Source organism: Bubalus bubalis, chromosome 23 (genome assembly GCF_019923935.1).
Source record: "Bubalus bubalis isolate 160015118507 breed Murrah chromosome 23, NDDB_SH_1, whole genome shotgun sequence".
NCBI classification, from domain to species: Eukaryota; Metazoa; Chordata; class Mammalia; order Artiodactyla; family Bovidae; genus Bubalus; species Bubalus bubalis.
Genome location: NC_059179.1, coordinates 30,459,579 through 30,478,783, shown reverse-complemented (window position 1 = coordinate 30,478,783; position 19,205 = coordinate 30,459,579). Strand labels below are relative to the sequence as shown.

The 19,205-nt window shown below is 44.9% G+C and overlaps 1 protein-coding gene across 2 annotated transcripts in view; it reads left to right on the top strand.

Annotated features, from left to right (window-relative positions):
• Window positions 1-2,666: 2,666 nt before the first annotated feature.
• The window catches only part of XPNPEP1 (X-prolyl aminopeptidase 1), a 52,334-nt gene continuing 35,795 nt past the window's right edge, over window positions 2,667-19,205 (top strand). The window contains exons 1-3 of one of the 2 annotated variants that reach the window (XM_006043916.4): window positions 2,667-2,819; window positions 9,263-9,351; window positions 14,881-15,005. In XM_006043916.4, coding sequence (XP_006043978.1) covers window positions 2,788-2,819; window positions 9,263-9,351; window positions 14,881-15,005 — 246 coding nt within the window. In that variant the 5' untranslated portion in view covers window positions 2,667-2,787. The remainder of the gene's footprint in view (window positions 2,820-9,262; window positions 9,352-14,880; window positions 15,006-19,205) is intronic. The other variant, XM_006043918.4, reaches the window with a different exon arrangement.

Sequence of the window (19,205 nt, the reverse complement as noted above, 5' to 3'; positions counted from 1 at the left end):
TTGTGTCCAACTCTTTGTGACCCCATGGACGGCAGCACACCAGGCTTCCCTGTCCATCACCAACTCTTGGAGCTTGCTCAGACTCGTGTCCATCGAGTTGGTGATGCCATTCAACCATCTCATCCTGTGTCGTCCCCTTCTCCTCCTGCCTTCAATCATTTCCCTTCTCCTCCTGCCTCAAGGTCTTTTCTAATGAGTCAGTTCTTCACAACATGTGGCCAAAGTATTGGAGCTTCAGCTTCAGCATCAGTCCTTCTGATGAATATTCAGGACTTATTTCCTTTAGGATTGACTGGTTGTATCTCCTTGCAGTCCAAGGGACTTTCAGAAGTCTTCTCCAACACCACAGTTCAAAAGCATCAATTCTTTGGCGTTCAGCTTTCTTTATGGTCCAACTCTCACATCCATACATGATGTGAGACTAAGAGATTGTATGAGGACTATGAGATTGTATGAGGTGACCTCTAGGATTCCTTCCATATAACCTAGTGATGATTCAGTGTCTGAGGGCGAGGAATCCATCCTGTCGCCTGAATGTACACCTCAGTCCAACCACTTACCAGCTTGTGGACTTTGGGCAAGTGACTTAACCTCTGCAAATCTGTTTCCTCAACAGTAAGATGAGGATGACAGTCTTTTACTCCTTGGGTTGTTGTGGTCGAGGCACAAAGTAAGTATTAGTCAATGTGACTGTTCAGACATGTGCGGACTTCAGAGATGGGAGGAGAGCCTGACATAACCCCAGTGTTCTCACCCTCTACTGATGATTCGGCTCAACAATTTCTCCCTGAGGTTCTCCTGAAAGAAATTCAAGATGGGGAGGGATGCTTTGTTATCCTGCAAACAGAAATTCAAATCCGGTTCAGAGAACACAAAGCATTTCTCTTTCTCCCCTAAAGCCAGATGCGATAAATCTTGAGCAGACTCTAGGCGATGTGATTATGAAATACCTGCTCCCTTTAGGTTCCACTTAATCTGTCTCTCTGACATCTATTTTTTTTTTTTCCCTTACAACTTGATCTTTCCCACCATCTTTCAGATGTGGGCTGGAACCAGTCATTTTATTTACAATCTTTTTTTTTGGCTTCATAAATTTGGGGAAATGAAACAGACATCTGCTACTTTCCAAGGCGCCACATCTTTTAGTTCTTTTATACTTTTTCTACAGGCCCTAATTTAGCTTGTCTAGATGCTGACTGAATAACAACTAGGACTCCAAGCTCTTGCATGCAGCCTAACTGCTTGCTACAGATGTATCAGGGCTTCACCAAGGTCAAAGGAAGAGGTGTAGATTGCTTTCATTTAGCAAATGTTTCTGAAGTGCTGACTTTGTTCCAAGTGTTGGTTTAATCACCAGGTTCATAACAATGAACAAGAGAGCCACCGTCCCTACCCTTGAGTACTGCACATTCTGGGGACATTCATTCAAGCAGAAAATATGTAATGAGAACTTAGTACACGTCAGGTATTGTTCATCGTTAAACAACACAGACACCATTTCTGCACTAATGGCTATGATGTGTGTGTAGATAAGGTGGGGGCAGAATACAATATACACATACATGTATTTTTTTATCATGTTAAAAGGTAGTAAGTGCTGTGGAAAAAAACAGAGCAGGGTAAGGGGATTAGGAATTTGGGGGGGAGTTACAATTTTAAATAGGGTGAGCATGGTAGGTCTGTTGAGAAAGTGATGCTTGAGCAAAGACTTGAAGGCAAGAGGACGGGAATGTGAGGAAGGGAGCCTGGATATTTGGGGGAAGAGCAAGTCCATGGGCTCTGGGGCATGAGTGTGCCCAACTTTTTCAAAGAAAGCAAGGAGGTCAGTTTTGCTGGAGCTGAGTGAGCAATGTGATATCAGAAGGAAATGGTTAGGGACAAGTCAAGCAGAATTTTTACCCTGAATGAAATGACGAGCTAACAGAAAGTGCTAAGCAGAGCAGGGACATGATCTCAGACGTGAAAGGGCTGACCTGGCTGGTAAGTTTAGGCCAGGCTGTGCAGATGCCGGTGGTATTAGGGAAGCCAGAATAATCAATCACAACAAGGGTGAGAAGGTACGACACAGACCTGGAGGGGGGACAGGTTGGGGTAGTGAGAAGAAGAGGCTGGATTACGGATTTGTATTGAAGACAGGACCAACACGATTTTCTGACAGACTGGCTGTAGGGTGTGAAAGAGGAGGCAAGGATGCCTCCAAGATCTATCCACTGACTGCGGGAGCACGGTTCTGTTTTGGTGCGTTGGGCCAGGAGTGCCGTTCGGACATAAGTTTGAGATGCCTACTAGCTATCCAAGTGGAGTGAGCAGCTGGCTTTTGCCTGTAAAATTGATTTTGGGAATATGCTTACGCTTCAGGAAGTGAGATCGGGTTGAGGCACTTTCAGAACTGGGCACGTCCTCCTCCTAAAAGCTAGAACATCCCTGAAGGGCAGCTCATCGCGCCGCTGCAGCCCCTTCGGCCGACAAAGCCCTTCTTTTTCCCCTTTGGGGAATGGCGAGAAAAATGAACCGAACCCACAAGCCACGGCAAGGCCTCCATTCCCTCACTAGCCGCGAGGAAACAAGCTTGGGGATTGGGATGGGAACGCAGATGGGTTCAGAGGGGTGGGGCGGTCCGGGGTGAGTGGGCGGGGCCTGAGGTAGGCGGGGCCGCGGCGCGGGCGCACGCCTCAGAGAGGGGCGTGGCTGGCCCGGCGCGCGCGCCGGCCTCCTTTGCTCCTGCAGGTCCGCCGGCGATCAGCTGGTCTGCGCTCCACTGACGTGGGCCCGGCACGTCACCGCCGAATGGCAGCCTCCAGAAAGGCACCGCGAGTAAGGTGAGGGCGCTCTGCCGGGGATCCGGCGTCCGGGCAGCGCGCGGCCCCCGGGCCTGGGCACGCATATTGCACCCCGGAGGGCAGGGATAAACGGGTGAGGAGCTGCGGGCGGCCCACCGCAGTCGGGCGCCGGCTGGGGCTGGCTGGAGCCCCCCGAGCGAGGCCACAGGGGAGGGAACTATGCAGCCGGGCAAGTTCCGGTTGGTTTCCAGCGGTCGCGGGCACCCCCAGGCAGCCCGAGCCAGGTCCCCGGACGTGTGTGTGTGCGGAGCTGCGGCTATCGGCCCAAGGGGGCGGTGGCCATCGCCGCCCCTTCCCCGGCCGGGTGAGAAGGCCCGCTCTGGCAGGAAGTTGACTCCTACTGGCTATTCTCGGGGTTCGGGAAGGCAGGCGAGCCCCTGCCCTGGCTCCTCTACCCTGGGAATCTAATCCTCAAATTACAACCCTGACAGTATGACACCTGCATTTCGCCTTACTGATCTGTCACCGCCACAAGGATAGGCAACCGTGGGCCCTTCCCCACCCAGGTGTTTTCAGAGGCTAGGGATGAATTCTTGGGCATAATCTCCAGGAAAGTCCCACCGGTAACCTGCCCTGGGTTCTCCCTGGATTCAGGGAGGTGAGAAGGATAATCCCCTGGTCTCACATTAACAGGTTGCAGCCTGTGCTTCCCCTATACCCAAGGAATACTTATCAGAGCAGCTAACAAAATGGGAGGAGGCTGCTAACAAAATGGGGGAGAGATAAGTTGAGGGTCACAAAGGTCAGAAGCCAAGCACCCTGGCAGTCCACAGGAGGTCAGCCATCCTCTAACCAGCTGAAACTTAAATGAATAGGCTTCGCAGCCTGGGCAGACTCATTTGCTGAACACAGACCAAGGCTTGTGCTGGTGTTTGTGAGTGGAGGGATCCCAAGCCGACCTTGAGTTGAACTTGGCCTTGCCACAGCATGTTAGAGATGAGTAGAGAACCTGCCCACCCTGTGAAAGGATGTCTGATGTGTGGCTAACCTGCACAGGGAAGGAGCTGCCTGTGTGTTAAGTGCTGGAGGTGGGTTCAGACAAGTGGATCCTGAGTTAGGGCCCTAGGCTGAGAAGTAGCCTTTGAGGACCAAGTTGGTCTTTGCTGGTTTCATAGACTCACAACATTTTAGGGATAGAAGGGTCTTTAGGCATCAACTGAGAGAGCCTCTTTACCTCACACAGGAGGCCACTGAGAGCTGAGAGAAGGGGGGCCATTTGCCCCAGGTGCTTCCCCTAATGGCAGAACTTGAGGGCTATCACTGTAAACATGACTCGGTTTAGATGATGGAAACTGAACTCAAATTGACTTAGTTAAGGGGTTGAGCCAGCTTCTAGTGTAGCTGAGTTCAGGTAACCACACCAACTTCAGACTTGGTTTCTCTCTTGTACTTCTTGGCTCAGATTTCTTTAGTGTTGGCTTCATTGTCAGGCAGACTTTCTCCTTTGGCAGATTATGACGATTGTAGTCTGACAGCCCCAGCAGAAATAGGGTCTTTTTACCTAATGGTTGGAGCAGAAATTCCAAATCTGATCCTCACTGGACTGATTTGATCCTGTGTTCATCACTGGTTTGGAAGGATGGATTGATCCTTTGTCCTTCACTGGTTTGGAAGGATGGATTGAGCGGGCCTGGATCCCAGAACTTGGTGGGTGAACAGGTGAGACTCATTCCAACGCTGTGGGCTGAAAGTGGAGAAGAGACATTTTCAGAAGGAAAACCAAGGTGCTCTGACCAAAAGAGGGAGGGTTGGACTCTGGGTAGGCAAAAATAACATTGCCCACTTCACCCTAGAATCTGTTCCATTCTACCCTTGTCTCACCTTACAGGGCATGACTGAGCATCTTGGTCTTTGTTTTGCCCCATCCTGAGTGATATACATGTGTGATTCTCATCCTGGACTGGGGGCATGGGGAGGGTAATAACACTGCTGGGATTTCTTTAAAAAGAGAGAGGGAGAAAAATGTGCCATAACCATCTTATAAATAGATTGAATAGGAAGTTCTCTGCATGCTTCTTTCCTCTTACTCATCTTATGGCACATCATGACATCGAGAAGGTGTTGGCTGGAAAAGGGGCTTCCCAGGTGGCTCAGTGGTAAAGAATCTCCTGCCAAGCAGGAGACATGGGTTCGATCCCTGGGTGGTAAGATCCCCTGGAGAAGGAAATGGCAACCTGCTCCAGTATTCTTGCCTGGGAAATCCCATGAACAGAGGAGCTTGGCAGGCTGCAGTCCATGGGGTTGCAAGAGTCAGACACGATAGTGACTAAACAACAGCCACAGGTTGAAGAAGTCCTGGGCAGGAGAAGAGCACTGAAGTGAACCTTGGGAGGCTTAGACTCTAGTTCTAGACTAGCTGTTTCATCAGATAGCTCTGAGGCCTTGAGCAATTTGTTGATCTCTGTTTCTCAATTTCTCTCTAGAGGTGGGAGCTGAGTTGTATCATCCCTCAGGTATATTCTAGCTCTAAAATTTAATGATAACCTTGCTCTGAGAGCCTGAGAATGTGTCTGTCCAAGTAAGTGAAGGGTGGATGGATTTCGGACTCTGCAGAGACCAGGATATGACAGGAGCATGATTGTTTTAATGTTTAGCTGCTTTGTGGTTCCTTTGATCCTTACAGGAAGATGGAGTTGGTGATGCTGACAGAGAGTGCTTGAACTCAAGTTCTCTGGGAACATCACCTGTCAGACTGATTTCTCATCTTGTCTTTGCAGCTCCTAATGTTTATGGCCTGTGGCGAGTTGTTTCTTCTCATGTAAAGTGAATAATAGGGCTGCTTTTGAATAGTTTCCCTTCAGCTCACTTGTCCTGTGTGTGAACCAGTTAGTTGAGTATGTAGAGAAATTGACTCCCTTGGCTCACCGTCTTTTAAATGTGTATATGAAGTCAAGGGAAATCAGGTAAGAATGTGACTTGTTTTCTGTCCAAGGAAAAGAGGTTTTTTTACTTTGTAAAATATTATAACAACTTTATTGAGATATAATTCATGTACCACACAATTTACCTATTAAAAAGTATAGTTCAGTGGTTTTGAGAATATTCCCAGAGTTGTACAACCATCACCATGATCAGTTTTTAGGATATTTTAATCCTCCCTGGAAGAAGCCCTGTACACAGCGCAGTCACTCCTTATTTCCAGCTCCATCCTACGTCTAAGCAACCACTGCCTACTCTCTCTCTATGGATTTGTTTCTTTTGGACACTGCATATGAAATCATGCAATATATGATTGTCTTTGGCTTTTTTCACTTAGCCTAAAATGTTTTCCAGCTTTACTACGTTGGATTACTACTGATTACTACAGCATCTATCAGTTGGAGAAGGCACTGGTGCCCCACTCCAGTACTCTTGCCTGGAAACTTCCATGGATGGAGGAGCCTGCAAGGCTGCAGTCCATGGGGTTGCTGAGTTGGACACAACTGAGCGACTTCACTTTCACTTTTCACTTTCATGTATTGGAGAAGGAAATGGCAACCCACTCCAGTGTTCTTGCCTGGAGAATCCCAAGGACGGGGATGCCTGGTGGGCTGCTGTGTATGGGGTCGCACAGAGTCGGACACGACTGACGTGACTTAGCAGCAGCAGCAGCATATATCAGTAATTATTCCTTTTTATTGCCAAACAATATTCCATTGTATGTTTAGACCACTTTTATTTATCTATCAACTGATGGATGTTTGGGTTGTTTCTACTTTTTGAATATCATGAATAATGCTTCTGTGAACTTTGTGTGTAAGTTTTTAGGTGGACTTGTGTTTTCAGTTTCCTTTGGTATGTACCTAGGAGTGAAATTGCTGGGTCATAGGCTAAGACTGTATTTAATCTTTTGAGGAATGCTGGACTGTTTTCCAAAGCTACTGTACTATTTTACATTCCCACCAGTGAATTTCTGGTTGTTCCAATTTTTCCATGTCCTTGCCCATACTTGTTACTGCCTTTTTTTTTTTTAATTATAATCTTCCTAGTGGGTGTGAAGCGGTATCTCATTGTGGTTTTCATTTGCATTTCCCTTATGAATAATGATGCTGAAAATCTTTTCATGTTGATTATTGGCCACTTCTATATCTTCTTAGGAGAGATGTCTATTTGGAATCTTTGACCATTTAAAAGTTTTAATATTTTTCTTTTTATTGTTGAGTTGTAATAGTCCTTTTTAAAAAAAGTTTTATTTATTTTTGGCTGTGCTGGGTCTTTGTTGCTGGGTGCCGCCTTCTCTAGTTGTGGTGAGCGGAGGTTACTTTCTAGTTCAATGTATGGGCTTCCCATTTTAGTGGCTTCTCATTTCAGGCTCTAGGGCATGTGGGCTTCAGTAGTTGTGGCTCATGGGGTTGTTGCCCCTTGGCTTGTGGGATCTTCCCAGACCAGGGACTGAACCCCTGTGCCCTGTATTGACAGGTGGTTACTTAACCACTGGACCACTAGCGAAGTCCCTATAGTAGATCTTCATATACTCTGGATACCAGAATCTTATCATATATTTGAGTTGCAAATATTTTATTTTATGGGTTGTCTTTTCACTTCCTTCATGGTATCCTTTGAAGCATTAAAGTCTTTAATGAAGTCCTGTCTGTTTTTCTTTTGCTGCATATGCTTTTGATGTCATATCTAAGAAATCATTGCCTAATTCAAAGTCAGGCAGATTTATGTCTATGTTTTCTTCTAAGAAAACATTTATGTCTGTGATCCATTTTGAGTTAATTTTTGTATATGGTGTGAAGGTGGAAGTTCAGCTTCCTTCTTTTACATGTGGATATCCATTTGTCCCATCATCATTTGTTGAATTGTATTTTTCTCCATTGATGTTGTTGTTGTTGCTCAGTCCCTAAGTCGTGTCCTCCTCTTTGCAACTCCATGGGGTGCAGCGTGCCAGGCTTCCCTGTCCTTCACCATCTCCCAGAGTTTGCTCAAACTCATGTCCATTGAGTTGGTGATACCTTCCAATCATCTCATTCTCTTCCCCTCAGTCTTTCCCAGCATCAGAGTCTTTTCCAGTTAGTCAGCTGTTTGCATCAGGTGGCCAAAGTATTGGATCTTCAGCTTCAGCATTGGTCCTTTCAATGAATATTCAGGGTTGTTTTCCTTTAGGATTGACTGGTTTGATTTCCTTGCAGTCCAAGGGACTCTGACTCTCAAGAGTCTTCTTCAGCACAACAGTTCAGAAACATCAATTCTTTGGCACTCACCTTCTTTATGGTCCAGCTCTCACATCCATACATGACTACGGGAGAAACCATAGCTTTGACTATACGAACCTTTGTCGGCAAAGTGATGTCTCTGCTTTTTAATATGCTGTCTAGGTTTGTCATAGCTTTTCTTCCAAAGAACAAGTATCTTTTAATTTTGTGGCTACAGTCACCATCAGCAGTGATTTTGGAGCCCAAGAAAATAAAGTCTGCCACTGTTTCCATTCTGCACCTGCCCCTCCCCATCCGACCCCGCCCAATCTTTTGCTATGAAGCAGTGGGATCAGATGCCATGATCTTCGTTTTTGGAATGTTGAGTTTTAAGCCAGTTTTTTCACTCTCCTCTTTCACCCTCATCAAGAGGCTCTTTAGTTCTCTGCTTTCTGCCGTTAGAGTGGTATCATCTACATATCTGAGGTTGTTGATATTTCTCCTGGCACTATTGATTCCAGCTTGATTCATCTAGCCCAGCATTTCCTATGATGTACTCTGCATGTATGTTAAATAAGCAGGGTTACAGTATACAGCCTTGAAATACTCCTTTCCCAATTTTGAATCAGTCCATTGTTCCATGTCTCGTTCGAATTATTGTTTCTTGACCTGCATACAGATTCTTAGGAGGTGGATCTGGTTGTTGTTGTTTAGTTGCTAAGTTGTGTCCAACTCGTTTGTGACCCCGTGGACTGTAACCACCCACCAGGTTCCTCTGTCCATGGGATTTCCCAGGCAGGAATACTGTGGTGGGTTGCTATTTCCTTCTCCAGGGGATCTTCCTGACCCAGTGATTGAACCCATGTCTCCTATATTGGCAGGCAGATTCTTTACCACTGAGCCACCAGGGAAGCCCTCATTGATATATAAGGCTATCTTTATGCCAGTACCACACTGTCTTGATTACTGTAGTTTTATTAATTTTGAAATCAGGAAGGGTTGAATCCTTCAACTTTGTTCTTTTTCATGATTGTTTTGGTTATTTTGGATTCTTTGCATTTCTGTATGAATTTAGGATCTGCTTATAGTGGAAGAAAATTGATGAATTAGAGATTGAGATTGAGATTTACCTGCCACGGTGATGTTTTATCTGAAACTTACTTATTTCATCACTGATATTGGGGTGAGAGATTTTCCATCTCATAAAGGAAAATTGCTAAGTCAAGTTGATGTTCCTCTCTGACTAAACCTTGCCACGTTTACTGAGGTCAAAGTCTGCAATAGCCTATTCTTTCTCTTCCTTAGGGCAAATTACCAGGATTTTCAGCTGAAAAATTTAAGAATAATTGAACCTAACGAGTTGACATACTCAGGAGACCCAGGTGTGGAAACAGGTAATAATTTTGCCTCTTACTTTAGATGGAACATCTCAGAAGGATTTTAGATTCCCCTACTTCAGCACCAAGTTGAGAGAGAAGGGAGGGTAAGGGATTAATAATTGATCATGACTAGGGCTGAGGGGATGTATGCCCGGAAATTAAAAACCATTTTGTCTTTTGGCTTCCTGAGTTGTTGCTTATTGTGTGTATGTATGTATTTTATGTATATGTGTGTGTGTGTGTGTGTGTGTGTGTGTGTGTGTATGTATACACATATATATGTTACTTTTTTCAGTAGAAAGTAGAGAGAGATGGTTTTTGAATTCATTGTTCTTGGCATGGTGGTGATGGTGGTGGTAGTGGTAGAGATAGGTTGTTATTGAAAAAGTTCTAGTCTGATTTTTCTAATTTCTAGTATAATTTATTGACATCCTTAGAGATTGGCCTTCAGTTTTCATCTTAAGACTATGAAATAAGTTTATAATGCATCACTGTGCTTTATAAATTGAACAGGCATTCAGGAAAATCCTCTGGGGAAAAATTTCTGGAACCATATCCTCTTCCCAGAACTGATTAGTTATATTGTTGGGTTGCCAGAAACCCAAATTCCAAAAAAAAGTGGTATATTTCTGTATTTCCAGTCCCTTTTCTGCGGACTACCCAGGAGAACTACAGTGAGTATTTCCTTGTAGTTGACTGAAAAAGATCAATCCCACGAAGCACAGTAGAAACCATAACTGATCTCTCTTTGGAAGATCAATGCTGTAACTATATGCAGTTTTAGGTCCTTTTTCTTTAAAAATGTAGCTGTATCCAACACATTTTGGGCCATGTTGGAGGAAGGAGAGAAGGAATGAGAAGAAGAGGAAGTAGGAAAGGGAAAAGTGATAGAACCATTGGATTTAGAGTTTGGTGAGAATTTCTCTTTATTTTTATTACGTATGAAGAAATAGAGCTTCAGGGAGCTTCGTTGTCTGAGGTTGTAAATTCCAGCTGGAAACTGGAGCCCACTTGTTTTGACTCCTTTGGTTTTAGAGTTGCTTTAAAAGAGCTGCCTCTGTTATGTTCTCTAAATAAGATGATGTATCAGTGCATGGGCTTGGTAATTGAATCCTTGGGTCCTTATCCTGATGACCCACTTGACTTGGGTCATCAAGTATTTGACTTCTGTTTATTTATCTGTAAAATGGGAAGAGTTGAACCTCCCTGGGCGGGGATTATTATGAGGATTAACCACTAATGTATGTAAAGCTCTTGGCCCTTCCTCAGCAGTGGGACAGAGCAACAAACTCTAAAGCTCTGGGTGCTGGAGGAGCAGCTTGGCATCTGTGAAAATGCTAAGATGCTGAAATTGGAGTAAACCAGCCCCTTCTATTCTCGTAACAAGACGTGTAGGAATCCCAGCTGGTGCTTCAGATTCAGATTCAGATTGAAGTAATATTTCTTGAGCTTCTACAGCGTATCAGTTGCCGTGTATGGTGCTTTCACACAGGCTGTCATGTTAAATTCTTCTAGCCACCCAGTGAGGTAAATAGGGTGTGCTCTTCATGTAATTCCAAGCAGCGAAAAGTCTTTTGTTTGTGATAAAGGTTGAAGGCTTAGGAACTTATTTCTAAAAGCGGACCCACATATGCAAGAGACTTTCAAATGAGTCATTCTTTTTAGAACATGATTTAAAAATACCTGGCAATGTATGGGCTAATTTTACATCATGCACTAGGTTTGTTGTTCTTGGCTCCCCACGTCTCTGCACACCCTGATTAGCTCTTGGCTGCTTCTAACATTTCTGAAAAGTAATGGGATGTGGAATGAGCAGATGCTAAAATACGGCATCTTCTAGGATCCTAGCTTTTTTTCACAGAAGATTCATCACTGTTATGTTGAGTCTGAAAAGATAGGCACGGAGCTGTGATACTCATTCAGCCATCTTCGAGTGAGCTTATGCATGTATGAGATGCTGGGCTAGATACATGGATTCAGGGATGAAGATGACATGGCCCCCGCCTTAAGGAGAAGCAATATAGCCACCATTTCTCACCATTTCTCACATTGCTTTCATAGTTATTGTAGTTAATTGTGTATCTACCTCTAGTAATTGCAAACACAACATTTACTATGTGCCAGGCACTGCTTCTAAATGCTTTCCACATGGTAGTCCATTTAATCCTCATAAAAACTAGCCTATGAGGATCACAGCCATGGTTTTCGTCTCCTCCATCCTGACTGTCATTTCAGCTGCCGGCGCAGTGGTTGGGTCTCGTGATTGTACCTGCTTTGTCTCCTCTGCAACTCTAGCTGCTCACCCGTTCACTCACTCGTAAGGCCTGCTGTCCTGCAGCCACCTTTTCTCATTGTGTCCATCTCCATGATAGCTGCCTCCATGGCCACAGCGCATTTGTTGCCTCAGCCACAGCCATTCCTATCTTCTGGCTGTGGTATTGGGAATCTTTGCGTTGAGTCTCATATAGGTGACAAAGATGTGTCTGTATCAGACGAAGGACACTGACCAAATGTGAGGGGCACGAAGGATGAGGAAGGCAGGCTCAGGGGAGATGTTAATAGTGGGGAGGGTGGCAGGGGGCATTGTGGAGGAAAGAGTGAAGATGCCCCTGTAGTGGAGTGAAACTGAGGATGCTGGAGATCCTGAGGGAGGCCAGTCTGGAGGAGGAATGTATCGATGAGGCGAGAGATGGTGATGAAGGTCAGAGTGTGTGCTGAGGAAGCAGGCTGTGGTGACCAGGAAGCAGAGATGTCCTTGACCGGCTCCATCTTGCCTTTGATGGTTTTCAGTGTGTGCTTGCTGTGCTAAGTCATGTCAGTCGTGTTGGACTCTTTGTGACCCTCTGGACTGTAGCCAGACTCCTCTGTCCATGGGATTCTCCAGGCATAAACACTGGAGTAGGTTACCATTCCCCCAGGGGATCTTCTTGACCCAGGGACTGAACTCATGTCTCTTATGTTTCCTACACTGGCACTCAGGTTCTTTACCTCTGCTGCTGCTGCTGCTAAGTCGCTTCAGTCGTGTCCGCCTCTGTGCGACCCCAGGGACTGCAGCCTCTCAGGCTTCTCAGTCCATGGGATTCTCCAGGCAAGAACACTGGAGTGGGTTGCCATTTCCTTCTCCAATGCATGAAAGTGGAAAGTGAAAGTGAAGTCGCTCAGTCGTGTCCGACTCTTAGCAACCCCATGGACTGCAGCCTACCAGGCTCCTCCATCCATGGGATTTTCCAGGCAAGGGTACTGGAGTGGGGTGCCATTGCCTTCTCCCTCTTTACCACTAACTTTTTTGTGCTTGCCATTGGGTCTGTTGACTTTACTGATGAAGTCAGTAACTGATACTATTGATCCGTACTACAGTCAGCTCAATAAACACCTAGTCAGTGCCAGCAAAATCCTTAAATCAGGATGTGTCCAAATAGAAGTCACATTCTTCTATTGGGAAGAACAGAGGAAATTAATGATGTCAAAAGAAAATACACTGGTTTCTATCATATAGTTGCTTTCTAAAATTCCAGATGCTCAGGCTGTACTCCTCCCTAGGTAGCTCTCATGTGCCACCAAGGTTGGAACTGTTCCAAAGGATGTCTGCATTTTTGCTTGACTTTTAAAAATATTAAATTGCTCATAAATATGATTCGGAAGCACAAATTTATTTTGAAACCCCGAAAGACATCATAATAAAGTTTTCGGATGCTAGCAAGCTTGTGAAGTCACAATAGGCTTTATTTTGAACCCAGTGGAGGTATTAATATATAAATTTAGGTCATTAGATACTTCTGATCCCTCTTTTTCATGTACATAAGAAATTATAGGCTCAGTAGGACAGACAAAGGAAAGGATGTCCCTCTGAAAAGTATTCAGAAGCAACTGTATTGCAGGGATCATGTACATGTTTGATTCATGAATAGGACCATTTCTGGTGTCTCTCTCTTTTGGAGACTTCTGTCTTTTGGAAACTTCTGAGTGGGAGCCCTAAGGCCAGTAACTGAAGCTGCCCTTGCAGATTATGAATAAGATGGGGCACTTTCCCAGTGAGTTCAAGATTAGTATTATACCCTGTAGGGGAATCTATTGGAGATAACCATAGAGACTGAGGCTCTTATAGCCCAAGGTGGTGGTGGTGATGGAGAAGCACCAGATAAAACTGTTAAAGAAAAAGAACCAAAATAAAAAAAAGATCCATACCCAGCAGACTATAAGCTACAATGAGTCAGAGTATACACTTTTTTTTGGCAGATTTATTGATTTATTTTATTTTTGGCTGTGCTGAGTCTTCCTTGCTGCACTTGGGCTTTCTCTAGCTACAGCAGGAGGGGGCTACTCTTCATTGCAGTGCGTGGGCTTCTCATAGCAGTGGTTTCTCTTGTTGCAGAGCATCGGCTCTAGGGTGCATGAGCTTCGGTAGTTGCAGCATATGGGCTCAGTTGTTGTGGCTTCCAGGCACTAGAGCAATAGCCCAATAGTTGTGGCACACAGGCAGGCTTAGCTGATCTGCAGCATGTGGGAGCCTTTGGAACCAGGGCTCGAATTCATGTCTCCTGCATTGGCAAGTGGATTCTTAAGCACTAGATCACCAGGGAAGCCCCAGGATATAAATTCTTAAAGATAACCTGTAGTACAATGGCCTCACTATAACTTTCCATTATTTATGGGATGGTGCATTAGGATGTTTTTGGTTAAGCCGAGTATTTTTTGTTTGTTTGAAAAATTGGTTGGTAAAATCCAGAAGTCTGAAAACACCAAATGCTGGCTAGGATGTGGACCAGCAGGAACTTGAATTTATTAACGGTGGCAATGCAAAATGGTACAGCCACATTAGCAGACATTTGGTAGACATTTGGTAGTTTCTTAGAAACCAAATATACTCTTACCATATGATCCAGCAGTCATGCTCCTTGGCATTTAGCCGAAGGAACTGAAAACTTACGTCCATACAAAAACCTGCAACATGGATGTTTATAGCAGCTTTATTCAAAATTGCCAAAACTTGGGAACAACCAAGATGCCCTCCAGTTTGTGAATGGATAAATATTAATAAGCTGTGGCACATCCAGACAATGGAATAATAGTCAGCAATAAAAAGAGGTGAACTATTAAGTCATGAAAAGACATGGAGGAACCTTAAATCCACATTGCTAAGTGAAAGAAGCCAATCTGAAAAGGCTTTATGCTGTATGATTACAACAGTGTGACTTCCTGGAAATGGCAAAACTATGAAGGCAGTAAAAAGATTAGTCACACCAAGGGATTGGAGGAGAGAAAGGAAGGATGAATAGGCTGAGCAGAGAGGATTTTAGGGCAATGAAAACTATTAAACTCTTAAATCATAATGATGGGTACACGTCACTATACATTTGTCAAGACCCATAGAATGTGCAGCACCAACAGTGAACTCCAGGGTAGACTATGGACTTTGGAGGATCATGGCATTTCAGTGTAGATCATCAGTTTTTATACCACGTACCTCTCTGGAACTCGGCCGGTCATTGAGTTACGTGGGGGCAGTCTGACTGGTTTTGGAACAAACTCTTCCTGTTGTTGCAGACAGCAGAATGGCTCCAAAGGTAACTTCAGAGCTGCTTCGGCAGCTGAGACAAGCCATGAGGAACTTGGAGTATGTGACGGAACCAATCCAGGCCTACATCATCCCGTCGGGAGACGCCCATCAGGTACTGAGTGGAGATGGGCTGGTGATGGGATTCATCAACCCCTCCTTTGGTTTCCTCCTTTCTCCCCTCAGCGTGTTTGTACTCTAGGATTCTAGTTGTCAAACCACATCTAAGTGTGTCCTCCAGGGCTCGGCACAGGGAACTGTGTCCATTTGAACAGTTTCTTAACTATAGGATTTCTCAGAGCCTTTGATATACTAGGGTGCACTGTGTAACTCTAAGAAGCAGATGAAATATTCAGCATTTTCCAGATTTAAATGTCTGTGGAATTTCCAGTCATCTCAGAGTGGAGTAGGGGACTCCGTGTTCCAGGGAATTCCTTTGTCTGTTGATCTTCAGTAGCAGTTTCTATACAACAATGGGTTCGAACTTGCTCCTTGAAGAGGGGAGAAATAGTATGTAAAGAGGAGAGGCCGCTGAAGAGGAGAATCTGGCAAGTGAAAGTGGTTGAAAGGTTGAAGGAGGAGGTGGGAGAGCAGGTGTTAAGTGTAGAAGCAGAAGATCAAGCAGGACAGGGAGTTGTTGGATGTGGGAAGACGTGGTGGCCGGGTACATTAATGTTAAGTTTAGTAGGCAGTGGGGAGATAGAGAGAGACGTGGGATTTAGGGTGGGGGTTTGGTAATGGAATTCTCCCATTCGCCTCTGTTGTTTAGATGAACAGGATTCATTGGAGTTTCATCTTTCGCCTTGACTGAGGACTGAACGTGAGTAGGTAACATAGCTAGCACAAGTCGGGCCTCAGGAGCGTAGGTAGCAGAGGAGGCGGGCATCCCACCATTTAAGAAGGACAGACCTTGGCCTTATCCTCAGGGAACTCTTTTCTTCTTCCCCTGCCTGGGTACGTCTGATGGGCCCTTACCTGCTTCCTGTCTGTCCCAGAGTTCAGCCTTTGGACTTGGGCTTCAGGTCACATGGATTCTCTGTTGGATTCATCAGTGGTGGTTTTCATTCTCTTGCCTTTTAAGCATCAGGCAGTTGCCCTGGACTGATTTGACTGTAACTGTCCTATCTCAGTATTGGGCGGGATGGTGGAGCACATCATGTAGCAGTTGGTTTAGGGTCTTCCGTAAGTCGCTGCATCAGTAAGGTTCTCCAGAGAGACAGAACCAAACACATGCATATGGGGAGAGAGGGAGAGGAAAGAGAGAGAGATTATATTTTGAGCGGTGGCTCACACAACATCAGCTCCCTTGGTTGTCAGGCTTCGGTTTGAACTGGAGTTACACCTCTGGCTTTCCTGGTTCTTCAGCTTGCAGAGGGTACCAGGGATGTTTTCACATCAAAGGCCTGAGAACCAGGAATGCTGAAGTCTGAGAGCAGGAAAAGATGGATGTCTCATCTCAAACAGGAGAGAGCAAATTTGCCCTTCCTGCACCTTTTTGTTCTCTTCAGACCCTGAACGGATTGGATGCTGGCCCTGTATATCTGAGGGTGATCTTTATTGGGTCTGCCAACTCAAATGTTAATCTTTTCCAGAAACAACCTCACAGAAATTTTACCAGCTTGCTATCTGGGAATCTCTTTACCCAGTCAAGTTGCCACCTAATATTAACCCTCACAGCCTCGCACACTATTGTCTGAAATCGGGTCTGTCCTTTCAGAGTCTCACAAGCTGTCATGGAGCCCCAGCCAAACTCCTAATAGCTTTGCTTTATTTATGAACCTTCACCTCCAGGTGACACCTCATTGTATGGAAAGATGTGACCTGTTAGTATTACTTGCTTCAACCTTTGAAAATTTTTACCACTTAAGAGAGTGTATGGAAACTTTGTGATGTTGGTGTTTCAGTTTTCTTTTGCCTGAAGTTAGGATAAAATCTGCCTGTTTACGGACAGAGGAGCCTGGCAGGCTACAGTCCATAGGGTCGCAAAGAGCCGGACACCACTTAGTGACTAAAGAACAAATAGGCCCAAAGTAATTTCTTATTCAACTTTGGGAATGGCAGTGACAGTGGCCAAACCCCAGGTGATGTTCCAGGCTTCCGCTTAGTGTTTCATCTCCTATAATGGGTCTGGAATTTCAGAATTGGATGGCCCCTCTGTGGATAAGAAAGCTGAATCTCTAATCGTGGAAAAATGTGTTTTCCAGCAATGTCCTGAAAACAGAAAGTTAAGCTTGCTTGATATTAGCTGTGATTTTTCATCGCAGAAGTTACTGTTTAGGCTCATAAACTTATATTCTTGGACTCGTGCTGTCCTCTTCTCTTTCACCACACCCGCCCCCCATTTTTCTTTTATAATCTTTGACTATCATTTCTATTGCTGTAGCCTAGCCATCCGCCTTGCCAGGCAGGAGAAGCTGTGTTTTGTGTGTCTGATGCATGTTTCCTGACTGCCATAACAGGGCTAAGTATTGGGTACTGGCTAAGTAGAGGGCCAGCAGTTGGCATATTGGTATATGTATGGGCTCTAGAAACTGTCTGGGTTCTGGTGCCAGATTTGTCACTTAACTAGCTGCTTGATCTCAAGTTAGTTACCTCAAATTCCTAAGTGGTAGTTAAACTCTCTGGGTCTCAGTTTCCCTATCAGCAAAAAAGGGATAGTGACATACCTATCTCATAGGGCTGTTACTAGGATTAAATGAGTTAAAAGATATAAATGCTTAAAGTGTATCTGTCACCTAATAAGTCTCTTTATATTTGTTGCTATTATTACTATTATAGCGATGAATGAAGGGAAATGTTCCCTTAAAGAGTAGATAGCCCCTGTCACAAATATAACACAAAGTTCAACTTGTAAATGTCATAGGGAAGAACCCAGTCAGTCCAATAGAAATATGTGAGGCATGTATGTAGTTTAACAATTCTAATATTTATGGTGGAAAAAAAGGAAAAAGAAACAGTGAAACAATTTTTTTACCCCAGTATGTCTGACATATTGTCATTTCATCACATCATCAGTATAAAAATCATCAATTATATAATTTACATTCGTTTTTTTATATTAGGTCTTAAATTCCGGTATCTACTTTATTACAGAACATCTCAGCTTAAGTGTAGAGGGTAGACTGTTCATTGGAAATATTTGATCTGTATTTAGATTTCATAAGATCTACAGTTGAAAAGTGGACTTAGGTGCCAAAGTTTTTCCAAACATAGTTAAAAAAATTTATAATAATAGAGTCTTGAGCATCAGTTTTAAAATGTAAGTTAATTGAAATGAAATAAAATTAAACATTTAGTTTCTCAGTCACATTGGTCACATTTCAGGTGCTTGGTAGCTACCTGTGTCATTTCAGGTGCTTGGTAGCTACCTGTGTCATTTCAGGTGCTTGGTAGCTACCTGTGTCTGGGGGCTACTGTAATGGTCAGCACAGATTTAGGTAAAGTGCAGACTGAGCTCATTGGTCAGAGAGAATATTTGAAGCTGGCAGGGTAAGGAAGGCTGCCTGATGGAATTGCATCATGTTCACATTCCTATTTAAAGGTAGCAGGGACCCACTGTGGGTCTTTGGACAAGAGGGTGATGCGATCAGTCAGTGGGAGCAGTATTCAGCGTAGATTGGAGAAGGGAGACACTGGGAACTGAGACCCCTATTTGGAGGTCATTGCGGGAACCCGGAGTGAGGGTGCAGAGGTCCTGGACTTTGGTGCTGTCCTTAGGAGCAGGGAAGAAGGGAAGGATTTAGAGGAGAAGCAGTGGATAGACTCAGAGAAGGCAATGGCAACCCACTCCAGTGTTCTTGCCTGGAGAATCCCAGGGATGGGGGAGCCTGGTGGGCTGCCGTCTATGGGGTCACACGGAGTCGGACACGACTGAAGCGACTTAGCAGCAGCAGCAGCAGCAGATAGACGGAGCATGAACCTTGCAGGCAGATGAATGAGGGAATGGGGAAGTTTGGAGACTGGGAGGGTTTGTGGTGCCATCCACAGAAAGAAATGAGAAGCCCCACGTTCTTGTTTCGGGTCCGTGAAGAGGAAGGGCAAAGCTGGGATGACTGTGAAGTGGGGCCTGGGTCCGCGCCAGGACTTTGAGGCCAGGAAAGAGGGCTGGCTTTGCGTGTGACCTGCCGCAGCAGCCTCCTCAGTAATAGAGGGGCTGCTGTTCTCTGGGGCTCTTGTCCCCGGCTGTTTCCTTTCAGGCTGGATTCTGGGCTGATGGGATTTCTCCTCTGGGTCGGGGAGGGAGGGTGTTGGAGAAAGGAAGACGAATCTTGAATTCTGTCCTTTGTGTACTTTCCAAACCAGAAATGCAGACACC